Below are 14533 nucleotides of genomic sequence, written 5' to 3' on the forward strand. Positions count from 1 at the left end.
AGACCAGGCTGGCCTTGAACTCAGAAGTTCACCTGCCTCTGCCTCCCAGACAGTTTTCTCTCTTGTTTCTCTCCCTTAATGTTTTCACCTAGCTGTCAAAGTATTCCAAAAACCATTAAGAAAGATGAGCAAGCCCTGTGCCTTTCCTGCTAGTCCTCTCGCCAAGCGCCCGTGTTTCTCGTTCACATCCTGTACTATGTAGTCACATTTCAAATCCTTTACCAGGCATTTCTCCATGCGAGTTTCTTTGGGACCTCTTGCTAATAAGCACATCCTTTCAGAAGCATCATACAACCTCGAGTTCTCATCTGTTTTTGCTCCAGTTAAGATTTATGCATGGTGGACCAGATATTTCTGCCATTTACCTGATAGCCTCCGTAGTAATTGGCCTTCTCTTGAAAGTACACCTCGGTTAGTGGGTTTGTTGTGTGATGCTGGCTCCAGTTGCAGCTGGGTAGTGCAGTACCTGCCCATAGCTTCCTTCGTTTGTCCTGGTGAATTTGGGGCACAGAGAGAAGGGGAGCAGAGACGGCCTGGCCAATCTGAACCTATGGCACCAGAATTTTGAGAGAAATTCATTTGTTCTTTGGACTGAAAGAATAGATTTACAACGCACAGGTTTAGAGTATGAGCTGATATGGATTTTGGGTCTTCTAACTACTTGAGAACCCGGATGCTTACAGCTGCCTAAATCTCACTTGGAAAGAAAATGATGATTTTGGTGTTACAGGGTCATTAGAGAGTGTTGTAGCAAGCAAGCACTCATTGGGAGCGGCACTGTTGGTGAAAGCAGAAGGTTCCTTTTTTTCCATCCTGTTTGACAGTGAGAGTGGCAGAGATGGATGCTGCAGAGCCACAGCTGTAATTAGAAGAGATATGCATTGGAGATGACACGGAGAGGGGGAGGAATAGCAGCTTGGGACAGACACATGACCTTTCCATGTCCACCCAGTAATCCAGCTTATCAGATCATTGGTCTCTGTGGATGCTTGGTGTTGGTGAATATGTCATATTCTCTCTTCCCTTTTTCTTTAAATGTTTAGTGTGTGTGCACATGTGTGTGTGTGTGTGTGCGCGCGCGTGTGCGTGTGTGTGTGTGTGTGTGTGTGTGTGTGTGTGTTTGTGCGCGTGCGCATGCCTGCTGCCTATGGTGGTCAGAAGAGGGTGTTGAATTCCCTGGAACTGGAGTTACAGAGGAGTGTCAGCCACAATGTGGGTGCTGGGAATTGAACCTGGTCCTCTGTAAGAGCAGCCAGTGCTCTTGTCTGCTGAACCCTCTGTGCAGCCCCACATGTCAAGTAAATTTGTTTTAGATTAATTTATGTATATGACTGCTCTATTTGCATGTATGCCTGCATGATAGAAGAGGGCATACAATCCCATTATAGGTGGTTGTGAGCTACCATGTGGTTGCTGGGAATTGAACTCAGGACCTCTAGAAGAACAGTCAGTGCTCAGTCATCTCTCTAGCCCCCATGTCTATTAGTTTTTTTAAATTAATTAATTAATTTATTATTATTTTCTTTATTTACATTTCAAATGCTATCCTGAAAGTTCCCTATATCCCCCCCGCCCCTGCTCCCCTACCCAGTCTATTAGTTTTTGATTGAACACTGGTGTATTAGGCATGTTCTTCTAAGTGAACAGAACCAATACACTGCATGTGTATGCATGTGTATGTCTATGTGTGAGTACATGTGTCTGTTGCTTCTCTGTGTGTGTACACATCAAAGAGCATCTGTTAGACTGGCTTACATGATAAAGTCTAGCAGTAGCTGTCTGTATGTGGCAGAGGCAGAGACCCAGTAGCTGCTCAGTGGCCGCCCCCCTTTCCCTTTGCAGTAACGGGTCTGGAAGTTTTCTGGAAAGCGGCTGGCATTCTGCCTGGGAAGCTGGCGTTAGGTGTTAGCAGAGGTTGGCAGTACCCACTCAGAGGGCAGCCAAGCAGGCAGTGCTACCTTTCCTCGGGATACTTCTATCTGCAGTGCCCATCGGCAGATGCCGCTCACATTGACAGCAGATCCTCCCTCTGGAAAGTCTCAGAGGTTTGTGTCCCCTAGTCAGATGGGAGGAGACCACCGTCACAGCCACCACCGATTGGCACAGTGTGGGCTCTGGGCCCTGTTGAGGTCTTCTGAAGTGCCTTTTGTCTCAGCAGGTAGGCAGCATGGCAAGGCTGAAGCTCTGAGGTCCTGCCTGCCTCACAGTGGTGGCCAGAGTTACCCATTTCCATAATGGGTCATACTCCAGCCAGTGATCCCAGCATATCAGTTATTTGCAGAATCAGTGATCTCTCTGCTCTGCGGCTCGCCTGCTTTCAGGATCTCACCTTCACCTTCAGCTCTGAACTCTCTTACTCCGAACCACATCATTTAGGGGTTGGTATGTACCCTCGGACAAAAAGTTAGACATTTGTGCAGTTCTCTCCAGGGGTAGGTTCCCTGTACAGTCTGCCTGTGTTAGCCCGTTCTTTAATGCCTTCCTTACATTTCAGATACGTTGTTCAGATCTTACAGCTGTCAACTGAGACTGGTGTGACCACACTGCTTGGTCCCTGTTGGAAGTCACAGCCACAGCCACAGCCGCAGCCATCTGGGCTTTCCCTCAGGGCACTGTTGTCGGAGCTGGGGAGCAGAAGCACCTTGGGAAGGTGAACCCAGCTTGCTGTAACCACCACCGTGTTGGGTGGCTCTCAACAGGAACCCCCCACACCTGGCACCGTGTGTCTACCCACGGTCAAGGTGCCACAGAGATGGTCTCTAGTGGAAGCTCTCTTCAGCTTAGAGAAAGCCGCCTTCCCACTACCCTTATGGCCTGGGCTCTGCACATGTGTTCTGGTGTGCAGAGCCCAGGCCTAAGGAACTCATTTACACTAACCCATCCTCGGCCCCAGTTCAAACTCATTGCGTTGTGGGGTAATGCAGATCTTACCTTTCTCCTTCCTGTGACAAAAATACTCAGCAGGAAGCAACCTACGGAAGGAGGGGCTTGTTGTGGCTCTCGGTTTGACAGGACACAGTCTGTCACACGAGATGCAGCGTTAGGAACAGGCTGTCGCTGGTCATATGGCCTCTGCATCAGGTGCAGAGGGTGCCAAGTGGGGCGCTCAGCAAGGAGACCCCCCAGTCATGTTAGCCATCAAGAGAAGGTCTCCTTGGGAAAAGGCTTAAGAAAACGGGGCAGAGTGGGCCATGAGCAGTTCTTCAGAATGGGCCTAGGAATGGCAGACAGGAGCAGCTCTAGGATTAAAGGATGAGAATGTTGTTGGTGGCCTTGGCTGGGAGAGATGAAGTTGATGTTTCTAGGTGCCCTTGGTGATGAGGGTCGGCCTCACCTCCTCCACAAGGTAGGTGAGGGCCTAGACTGTCTCTGGTGACCCTGGTGTCCTGTCAGCAGGCGTGGACAACGAGTCTGCCTCCAGCAGCATCCGCTTCAGCAAGGCCTGCCTGAAGAATGTCTTCTCGGTCCTGCTCATCCTCATCTACCTGCTGCTCATGGCAGTGGCCGTCTTCCTGGTCTACCAGACCATCACGGACTTCCGGGAAAAGCTCAAGCACCCTGTCATGTCTGTGTCTTACAAGGAGGTGGATCGCTATGACGCTCCAGGTAGGGACTGCCGGCCGGGCCTTGCATCCGTGCCCCAGCTTTGGGGTTTCTGTCAGCAGGCACTGCCTTGCCTCCCTGAGCCAGCATTGTCAGCACAGGCAGAATAGAGCCAGATAGTTGTAGGCAGGCATCTGAGGGCCAGTGCCAGGCCCTGGAGCCTGGCGCCCTGGAGCCCTGGGTGGGTGTTGGAGACGACTGGCTTTCTTAGGCATGAGGTGGGCAGCAAGGGTTTCTGGGAGGGGCAGAGCTGGAGGCCAGAGAGGAAGGGTAGTGTGTTAGGTTCCTTTCTGTTGCTGTAACAAAGCACTGTGAGCAAGGCGACTTTTATTTTATTTTATTTTTTTAGATTTATTACATGTAAGTACACTGTAGCTATCTTCAGACACACCAGAAGAGGGCATCAGATCCCATTATAGATGGTTGTGAGCCACCATGTGGTTGCTGGGATTTGAACTCAGGACCTTCGGAAGAGCAGTCCGTGCTCTTAACCGCTGAACCATCTTATAAACCACAAGGCAACTTATAAAAGGAAGCTTTTGATTGGTTTGTAGTTTCAGAGGGGTAGAGTCCATGAGGGAGGAGCAAAGGCTTTGGCAAGAAGGGCTGGGCTAGAGGGCGGGAAGCAGAGAGCACACGCAGGAGGACACCAGTCTCTTACATCCTCAAGCCTGCCCCTCCAGTGACACTTCCTCCAACAAGACCACACTTCTTAATCCTTCCCAAACAGCTCCACCAACTGGGGACCGAGCATATGACACATGAGCCTAGGGGGCTGTTGTGGTTCACCTCAGGCAGTGAGAGGCAATGCTGGAGTACATTGCAGGAAGGTGATGGGGTGTAGAAGCTGGTGAACAGCCATCTAGGCAGAGCCTAGCCTAGAGGGGCTCCAGGCTGCTCCATGTACCTGTCTCCACATGTTGGGAACGACTGATCCTTGTTGTCTGCCAGAGTGGGTGATCTAGCTGGCACTGTAGGTTGGCACTGGAGAAGGAATGTGGCTCAGGCTAGCCCACTGTGAGTGTGCCACCCACTCTGGCCCCGAGTGACACCCAGGACATCCTGTGCACAGGCTGGAGTGGGACTTGGGACTTTCCCTGCAGGAGCTCCCAGACAATCACCCTATAGCCAGGCCCGATTCTTTCTTTTCTCCCTGGCTTTGCAGTGTCTGTTCTAGCTCTTCGTGGGCTTTTCTTGCGGTGTCCTCTCTCCTCCCTCAGCTCTGCCTCCATGCCTGTGCTATCACCAGTGTCTCCTGGGAGCCCGAGCCGAGAGCTCAGAACCCTCTATTGTCACTCAGGTAGCCCAGGGGAGGGGCCGTGGCCTCCTACACTCTATGTGCTGTGTGATCCCAGATCTCCTAGCAGAGGATAGAAAATGAGCCCTGGGGAGATCCACAGCCTGGAGCCTCTGCAGCACCAGGCGGGCAGGCCTGGGAGGCATCAGAGTGCTGTGAGGGGAGGTGCTCGGGCGGGAGCATTATGAGCCCTGGAAGCCACGTTCCAGGCAGGGTGCGGAGTGACTGAAGTGGTGAGTGCCCTTCTCTGGGGTAGGGCTCTGCTTTGCCCCACCCACCCCCGTTTTGGCTCCCGCCCTAGTACTTTCCCAAGGAGGTGGGGGTGCAGTTCTGGTGGGTGTTCAGGACTGTGACTGCTGACACTTGCCAATTTCTGTTTGTTCCAGGGATTGCCTTATACCCTGGTCAGGCTCAGCTGCTCAGCTGTAAGCACCACTATGAGGTCATTCCACCTCTTGCCAGCCCTGGCCAGCCAGGAGACAGGAACTGCACCACGCAGAGGATCAATTACACCCACCCCTTCTCCAACCACACCATGGTAATGCCTGCTTCCCTGGGTTCTGGTAGCCACACACCCTAAGGACTCCAGCCTTTCTTCCCTGTCGCCTGTTGGCAGGGGCCCTTGGTCCCCAGCAGATGAGAGAGTGGTGTGTATGTTACTGGGGCTTCTTACTCTGATATGGGAGGGTAGCGGGACTGACGGTAGTCTGTCTGCTGCTTGTCCATGTGACTGGAAATGCCACTTTCCAGGAACTGCCTAGGAATCCGTGAAGATCTTCACCAGTGTGAAGATTGCTGACAGTCCACACCACACAGCACAGCTCAGCTGGCAAGCCATGCACAGTGTATAAGGGTCCTTGGGCAGGGAGATGGCTTTGCATTGTTATGTCTCGGCTTTTTCCCTCCTTTAGAAGGGACTGAAGGGGCCATATGTGAGCTCCCCATCAACACAGAAACTTTGTGTGCACAGGACATTACTGACTATAGTGGTTTGAATGAGAATGGCCTCCATTTTGAATGCTTGGTTCCCAGTTAGAGGAACCAATTGGGAAGGATTAGAATGTGTGGCCTTGTTGGAGGACGTGTATCATGGGGGTAGTCTTTGAGGTTTCAAAATCCCTTGCTAGGCTCAGTTGAGTGTTCTCTCTCTCTCCACCCCCACCGCCTGTGGATAAGTATGCAAGCTTTCAGCTCTTTCTCCAGCACCATGTCTTCCTGCCTGTGTGATAATGGACTATAATCCTCTGAATCTGTAAGCCAGCCCAGTGAAATGCTTTCTTTTATTGCCTTGATCGTGATGTCCCTTCCCAGCAACAAAACAGAGGCAGTGACCGTGGTGGCAGAGAGGACCAACACTGTGCAGCTGTGCCTCTGGGCAAGGTGGAGGTGGTGGTGGCTTAGAAGGTCTTGGAGGAGAATCTGAGCTGTGGCTCGGGACAGAAGCAAAGGACAGTGCATGTGTCCTGCTATGGGCAGTCTTACCCACCATAAGTAAAAGAAGGAACGATGCCAGGCCCTGGTTGATCTTCAGACCTCTCACAGCCTGATGAAGTGGTTTCTACTCCTGTATAACAGGGTAGGGTAGGGCATGAGGACAGCCCTGTGCACCAAGAAGGGCTGCACAGGTAGACCAGTAGGCCGGAAGAGCTAGTCAGAGAAGGAAGGCTCATAACAGCTCAGGACTGTTGGGCAGTGCTGGCTTCTAGCCCCCAGCTCAGGGTGACTGAGTTTGGAACAGGTCTGACTGATGTGACTTTGTCGCTCCTGGTTGCAGAGCTGCTGGGCAAGGTGCTTCCCTGGATGCCAGGCCCAGAGCGGTCTCTGCACAGGCTGAGGGAAGGCCCTCTGCTCAAGCATGGAGACAGGCCTGGGGTTAGACCATCAGTGCCACGGGAATCTCCTCAGGTGAAAACCTGGTCTGCTAGCAGGCAAGGGAGAGCGTTAGGCAAGCAGACGTAAGCGCTGGGGGAGATGCCCCGCTTTGGGCCACTACTCGGTATCTGAATCCTTTATTCCTAACTGAGAATGGGCAGTTGGTGGCCACCAGACGTTTCCATGAAGCCAAGTTGAAGTAAAAGGACTTGAAATGAAATAGCAGCATCCAGTCAGGAAGACAGGCCCCTGGCTTTCCTTATTCTGAGAAGCCCTGTGCGCAGCTGTGCCAGTTCTGGGAACCTCTTCCCCTGTTGATTGGCATGCTTCCTAGGATCCAGCTGCCCACATCCAACACTTTTATTGCTATATACTTGATAACATAAACGTAAGATTAAGAGAGACAAGAGGCACAGAAGGAAGAGTGTGCTCATGGGAAGGAAGATCGATGTGTTCACTGCCCCAGCTCTGAGGGATGGTTAATCATCATCATCAGCGCCTTCCAGCCACAAGCTGTGACCCTCCAATAAATTCTCTCAACTTCTCCTTGAGCAAAAGTTGGCGTGTGATGATGTAACGAGACTGTCGTGGGAGTGTGCACCCAAGTATCCCAGGCACGAGGACCTTGCTCAAGCCCAGGAGTTCAGCCTGAGTGTCACAGTGAGACTTCATCTCAGAGGAAGGAACAAGATTCAGGGGCTGGAGAGATGGCTTAGCAGTTAAAAGCACTGACTGTTCTTCTGAAGGTCCTTGAGTTCAAATCCCAGCAACCACATGGTGGCTCACAGCTATCTGTAATGAGGTCTGATGCCCTCTCCTGGTGTGTCCGAAGACAGCTACAGTATACTTAGATATAATAATAAATAAATCGAAAAAATAAAAAATAAAAAATTAAAAAAAAAAAGTAAAGAGCAAGATTCAGGCACCAGAGTGTCCATGTGACAGGGATGGCTGGAGTGTTCACAGCTGCTTACAACCCCTGGTGATGTCCACACAGGGTCCACACATCCGCTGAAGTGTGCAGGGAGTCCTCCCTGCTGCTCTCAGAGAAATGCCGCCGATTGCCTTGGCCTCACCACAGGCTAATGTGCATGCCGGAAGCCTTGAGAACCACATCCGACCAGACTTAGGAAGCTGCCGTCCTTGGGGTCTGCTTCTTTGCAGTCAGCCTCCAGCATGAGTCGTCTGGGGACTGGGGCTGAGGTGGCCTGCTCTCCCCCTGCCCTTCCCACCACCCTTCTGCAGTGAGCTGTTAATGTGCAGGCTCTGGCTGGCTGAGCCTCCGAGTCCCGAGACCGCGGCCCCCATTGAGGGTCTTGTTGGGACACTCTTCAAGCTTTTGTTGCCTTCCTGGTTTCTTGTGCCTTGGATTTCATGTGGCTTGCCTGTAGCCAGTGATTTCCTTTTGTACAGCCAGGGCCGCCACCTTTCCAGTCTGTTTCCTCAGTGCCTGGTTCTCCACCACCCACAGGTGAAGCTCACGCTGTCTCTGGGGCTTCTCTAGCTCCTGAAATACTCATAGGACAAAGGGTTCAAGCTTAGCTCCTGCATGCTAGCACCCTCCAGGAGGGAGGCAGCTTCTGAGAGTGTCTTGACTGGCGGGCCGGCAGGCAGGCAGGCTCACACAGGCACTGCTGCTTCATGGGACTGCCCAGCAGCGTTGTTCCTTGTGCTGTTATTCCTGTCCACATGGTCATGGTCAGCTTCTGCGCACATACCTGCTCCCTGGGAGGTGAGAGGCAAGAGGTGAGGGATAGTGAGGAAATACTCTCACATTACTCCATCAGGTCGGCTTTGACTCAGTCAAACGCCCTGATGCATTTAGTTGAGCGTTACAAGCTAGTTTGGAAGCACATTCAGAAGAAAGGAGAGCACGTGCCGAAACAACTAGGATGTTGGAAGAATAATGTGGGAGGGACTGGCCCAGGCCGGAGTCACCTTATGGAACAGGTAACATAGTCCTGGCTCAGGGACAGGCCAGTGCATTTGTGGGCTGCATTCAGGCCAGGAGCAGTGTAGGTTCAGAAAGGCAGGGCTGAGAGCTGGCTAGCTATGAAGCCACATTCAAAACTAAAAGCCAGGCATATGCAGTATGTACATGAAGATTTAAAATCACAATGGGGCCGGGCGTGGTGGTGCACGCCTTTAATTCCAGCACTTGGGAGGCAGAGGCAGGCAGATTTCTGAGTTCCGAGGCCAGCCTGGTCTACAGAGTGAGTTCCAGGACAGCCAGGGCTTTACAGAGAAACCCTGTCTCAAAAAAAAACCAAAAACACAAAAAAATCATAATGGGGTGATGGAGAGATGGGTCAGCGGATTAAGAGCACAGACTGCTCTTCCAGAGGTCCTGAGTTCAATTCCCAGCAACTGTGTGGTGGCTCACCACCATCTGTAATGGGATCAGATGCCCTTTTCTGGTGTGTCTTAAGACAGCTTATACTAATAAATAAATCTTTTTAAAAAAAAAAAAACAACTTTAAAATCTTGACAGGGACATACTGGGGAATGCTGAGTACTGGCATACCTTAGCAAGAAGGTATCCGAGAAAGATGGACAGGCTTCATTCCCTTTACTAACTTGGAAACCCCCATGTAATAGACATTGGGACAAAGTTAACTGGGACACACCAACACATGGGACAGAAAGGGACACCCCTACCCAGGAAAAATGTTCCATAGTATATGCAGCCTGTGAAGAGAGAGCAGTGTCAACACACAATTGGGCTTTGGGTGTGTGCTGAGATGTCTCCAGGGCCAGCTTGCATCCCTGGGCAGGAGAGTTGGGCAACAGTCCCTGCAGGCTGCCGGGTGACCTGCTATGTTTGCCTGGCAGTGCTTGTGGCTGAAGTCTCTGTGGGCCTTTGCCAGGGTCAGGGGAGCTCCGAGCGAACACTGAGGCTCCGGCTTTTGTCTCCCTGCAGCAGTCAGCCCTGATTGTCCAGGGGCCCCAGGAAGTGAAGAAGCGGGAGCTGGTGTTCCTCCAGTTCCGCCTGAACCAGAGCAACGAGGACTTCAGTGCTATAGACTACCTCCTCTTCTCTTCCTTCCGGGAGTTCATGCAAAGGTGGCTGTTGAGAGTTCAGGGGGTCTCACTGTCTCCTGCCTTGCGCATGGCCATGCTGGAAATGTGGGGGTGACGGGGGGAGCAGAACTGGCCCAGAACAGGAGCTACCCTAAGGACCTGGTGGCCCATCACACTGTCTGCAGTCAAGCAAACATGGATGTAGCATTGCTTGCTCTCTGCATGCATGCTGTCCTGGAGAGGGTTCTTGGTTAGCCTGGGCTGCTGAGAAGCAGAGGGAACTGCCTTCCATGTGATCTGAGAGCCTTCTTGCCTGCAGAGTGCTGCCTGCAGACAGTTCTTGCTGATTTCAAACACTGGGGAACATTGCAGTGCCATCTCCAGAGCCTAAAACACTGGGTAGGATAGGAATATTTCTGTCTGGCCCTGCTGAGCTTCAGGCTCCACTTTTATGATGTAGGAAGATACATTACATTGGCAGTGAGGTGACAATACCCCTGAACAGCAAGTCACATACGGCCTCTGCTGTCCTTCCCACCCCAGACCTCTTAGCCAGCACCTTCCCAGCGTATGGCCCATCTGTCTTGTCTCCCTCCGGGAAGCCGTCAGAGCCCTGTCATCCTGAACTGTTTTAGTGAGAGGCCACAGTCGGGCACTGTTGCTGTTGCCTTTATTCTTTGATGGTTTCACATGTGTATATAATGCACTTTGGTCATTTTTCTCTCCCAACCTCCCCTCGTTCCCACTGGACCCTGCTGAACGGGTCCTTACCTACCTTCCCGTCTTTCCCTGTGTGAACTACAGTTTAATTAGAGTTGCCTACCTGTGGTCCTAACAGTAGCTACACTACTGAAGGAAATGATAGCTTCTCTCCAGCAACCAGTCACTAACTGCTAATGATCCCAGGATGCAGTGTCAGCAAGCCCAGCCCTGGGCAGACATGCAGTGAGGTCAATGGCCGCCATGTCCCAAGATGTCTTATTGTATATATCCTCACCATCTGACTCTTACATTCCTCCTGTCCTCTCTTCTTCAGTGTTCCGAGTTCCCTGACCCTTCAGGTGAGGTGTGTTACAGCTGTCCCTTTTAGGGGCCAGCAAGCCCTATTTTTGAGGACTGGCATCACTCTATAGCCCAGGTTGTCCTAGAACTCAGAACCCTCCTGCCTCAGCCTCCCCCTGGCTGGGCTGACGAGCATGCACCACTCTGCCTGGCTCTACACTGCAGTCTGTGCTTGCTCACTTGGGCTTTGCTTCTGCTGTGCCTGCAGCGCCCATTGCTGGGCCTTTCTGCTGTGCCTGCAGCACCCATTGCTGGGCCTTTTGGAGGGAGGCTGAGGTCACTGAGGAGTGCAGCAAGCCATACTTCAGGGAGCTTCAGGAAACCTAGGGGTGTGGATAACTGAGCTGGTGGGAGGGATGCTGTGGAAAGGGGAGGAGTGTGCCACGGTGGAGGTGGGGTTAGGGACAGGAATCATGCTGCCCTCCTATGGGTGGAAAATAAATGGAGGTATAGGTGGTCCAGGCACTGCTTTTGATGCCAACTAACAAACCTGGCAAAGCAGCCAGTTTTGAGGGAGACTGGTACAGACTTCTTTTCTGTACCAGAAAAGAAACCAGCTTGAGACTGGACTGGAGTTTGCTTTGGCCGTATTGGGCTCCAGCTGTCAGGCATGCCTGGATTAACCTGAACCTTCCTTCTCTCTCTTCGCCAAGCCCGGACAAGGCAGGCTTCATGCAGGCCTGTGAGAGCGCCTACTCCAGCTGGAAGTTCTCCGGAGGCTTCCGCACCTGGGTCAAGATGTCACTGGTGAAGACCAAAGAAGAGGACGGGCGAGAAGCTGTTGAGTTCCGTCAAGAGGTAGTGACTGTGTTTTGTTTCCTCGGCACATGTGATGATTTCCACACTTCAGTTGGGATGGGTGGGGACCTGGGATGAGAACTTTAGTAGCCCGTGTGAAGGTGCCTCACGCTGGAAGCAGTCTACAGCAGCCTGACTGTTCTCCACAGCACCATCTCTGTGCCTTGTAGAAGTGGGAAACATTTCCTAATGCTGCCAGGGATTGTTGCAGATTTGGGGAGACCAGGCACAGTGAGGGGTGTGAGGACCTGCTAGGATGCAGATGATGAGCTAATCAGAAAGCTTTTGGTTCTTGGCCAGGAGCCAGGAGAATGCTGGGTGTTGGGGCAGGAGGATTGCTGGGGATTTTTAACTGTCATCTGGGAAGAGCCAGGAAAGACAGAAAGGCATGCTGTGGGGATGTAGAGGGATCTGGCTTGCTTCTCTGGGAGCCCTACCTCACCACAAGCAGACCTCTGAAGGTCCCACTGAAGCCGCAAAAAGCCAGGCACTCCCTGTGCATGTGGAGCCCTGGCACCTAGGTCTAGTCAAGAGAGGATTTTTCCTGCCTTAGGGGTTGACAACCCCTGAAAGCAAGACTACAAGATGTTATTGTAAGGTGACTGCCAGCCCCACAAAGGCTGGAGGTGTCCCTGACCACTTACTCAGGGGCAGCCCTACAACAGATCTCATCATCATCTTCCTGTGGCCAGTGTCACATGTCAGGTCACATGTGGCCCTGTGCCTCTGGAGCCCATCTCCCCTCCACTGTGCAGCACAGCTTCTAGTATAGTTCACCAGCTGATCACGTGTGCCTACTAAATACTTACAGAGCCCCTAGTATGGAGTGGGGTCTACACTTTGTCCCTGTAGACTCGAAGGCTTAGACTACTTAGCTCTTAAATATTTTGAATTTGTCCTCTGAAGTGGACTGAATATGGCTTGAGTATAGACACCTGATAGCAGATTTTGGTGACAATTCAAAGCACTATCAGGCATTGTGATCTTTTCTCTCCCAAAGACCTGAGGCAGCTGCAGTAAGGCCCTGGCTCCTGGACCATTTAAAAGGTCTTGTACTTCCCTGGGTCCAGGCAAGAGAGGGCCCGAAAGTGGTAAAAAAGCAGTAACTGTCTGTTCTGCCCCTAGACCAGCGTGGTTAACTATATTGACCAGAGGCCGGCAGCCGAGAGGAGTGCTCAGTTGTTCTTTGTAGTCTTCGAATGGAAAGACCCCTTCATCCAGAAGGTCCAGGATGTAAGTACTGTTAAAAGTGGTCCTCCTCTACTATCACAAGATGTCCCAGGATGATCGTGGCAACAGGCAAGAGATTCCAAAGCTCAAACATGGGCCCTTCAGGTCCCAGGATGGAGTCTGAGACAGACATATTTTGCTGTCACTCCTGACCCTCAAGTTTGGCCCAGGCTTTGTGTGAGGGGTGAAGGCTTGAGGCTTACTAAGATGAAAAGGGAGAAAGGAACCAGTTTGTAGCTGTGCACTGATTTCCTTGAACCTGATCTACCTGTTATAAGAGGCCTCTGGGCCAAATAGAGCCTTTGAAGTCCCTTGAATCGTGCAAGCTGAGGTGTGCCCACTGTACATATGTAAACAACACAGGGTCATCCATCTCAGGCCACCCCACTTATCCTGGCTTACAAGTGGATTTTTTTCCTTTCCTCTCCCCCCCCCCCCCCGAGTTTGGAGAGGGAGTAGACTCTGTGGAAGAATGCTTATCTAGCATGTACAAGGCCTGCATTCCATCTATTAGCACTGCATAGAGATAAGAGAGTATTTAATGGGGGCCAAGCTATTTCTTTAAATCATACCCAACAGTGCACAGCTGTCACAGGGCTCAGGGGGATAAACAACTTTGTTGAAGGAAAAAGCGCTTTGGCCGAGTGGATAGAAAGTGCTGAGTTGGAGGGATTAAGTCGGGATAGGAGAACATCCCAGAGCGGGAAAGAAGGAAGGCGAGTTGGCCTGGTGGTAGAGTCCCCAGGATGAGTGTGAGGGGGACAGCTGAAGGTGGAGGTAGCTGAGATCAGACAGAGGGGGACCAATCTTGTGGCTGGGGTATAGTTTAGGGAAATTTCTTTGGGTCACTTATTAGATTAAGCTCACTATGAATGTCTTATTTACACAAAGATTTTTGAGGAGGAATCCTTTTATGTGGAGGGGCTCACAGTTCCCTTCTGAGCAGCGATAGAGTAGAAGCATGTGTCTCTCTGTTGGCTCCAAAGTCTGAGACATAGAGAGTCAAGGCTGCTGCCAACCAGCAATCCCGGTCTTGTCTGCCCCACAGATAATCACGGCCAATCCTTGGAACACCATCGCCCTGCTCTGCGGGGCCTTCCTGGCATTGTTTAAAGCAGCAGAGTTTGCCAAACTAAGCGTAAAATGGATGATCAAAATCAGGAAACGATACCTTAAACGGAGAGGCCAGGCGACAAACCACATAAGCTGAAGCGCAGGTGCCACGGCATTCCGACAAAGCGAGACACCAGCAATCCTGAACTCACTTGAAGGGACCTTGCAGGGAAGGACAGCCCCATCCGTCGCACTGGATGCTCAAACCCGGCTCCGGAGGGAAACACCCAGTGAATAACCTGAAACTTATTTAAGTACTTAAATTATTAACAGACATCTTGCAGAGCTGCCTAGTGCCTTGGAGAGGTTCGCAGAAGGCGGCTTCCTCCTGTTTGGTCATTAAATAGTTAAGCGCCAGGTTAAGGCTGCTTCTTTACCTTAGGATTTTTTTTTCTTTAAAGTAGACTGATGTGCCCTGTACACAGAATTCCTTTTATACCATCTACTGTTACTTAACAAGAACTTGTTAGAGCCTAGATCAGACTTTTTCTTTTCCCTTAAATGTAGCCCCACTGTAACCACTGTGTAGACCAGGCC

General features: G+C 51.5%; 1 protein-coding gene across 1 annotated transcript in view; it reads left to right on the forward strand.

Annotated features, from left to right (window-relative positions):
- Positions 1 to 14472, forward strand: part of Pacc1 (proton activated chloride channel 1) — a 24389-nt gene extending 9917 nt beyond the window's left edge. The window contains exons 3-8 of the mRNA XM_021198474.2: positions 3397 to 3606; positions 5287 to 5438; positions 9693 to 9835; positions 11509 to 11653; positions 12779 to 12886; positions 13932 to 14472. Coding sequence (XP_021054133.1) covers positions 3397 to 3606; positions 5287 to 5438; positions 9693 to 9835; positions 11509 to 11653; positions 12779 to 12886; positions 13932 to 14093 — 920 coding nt within the window. The 3' untranslated portion in view covers positions 14094 to 14472. The remainder of the gene's footprint in view (positions 1 to 3396; positions 3607 to 5286; positions 5439 to 9692; positions 9836 to 11508; positions 11654 to 12778; positions 12887 to 13931) is intronic.
- The last annotated feature ends 61 nt before the right edge of the window (positions 14473 to 14533 follow it).

Source organism: Mus pahari, chromosome 5 (genome assembly GCF_900095145.1).
Source record: "Mus pahari chromosome 5, PAHARI_EIJ_v1.1, whole genome shotgun sequence".
Classification (NCBI taxonomy): Eukaryota; Metazoa; Chordata; class Mammalia; order Rodentia; family Muridae; genus Mus; species Mus pahari.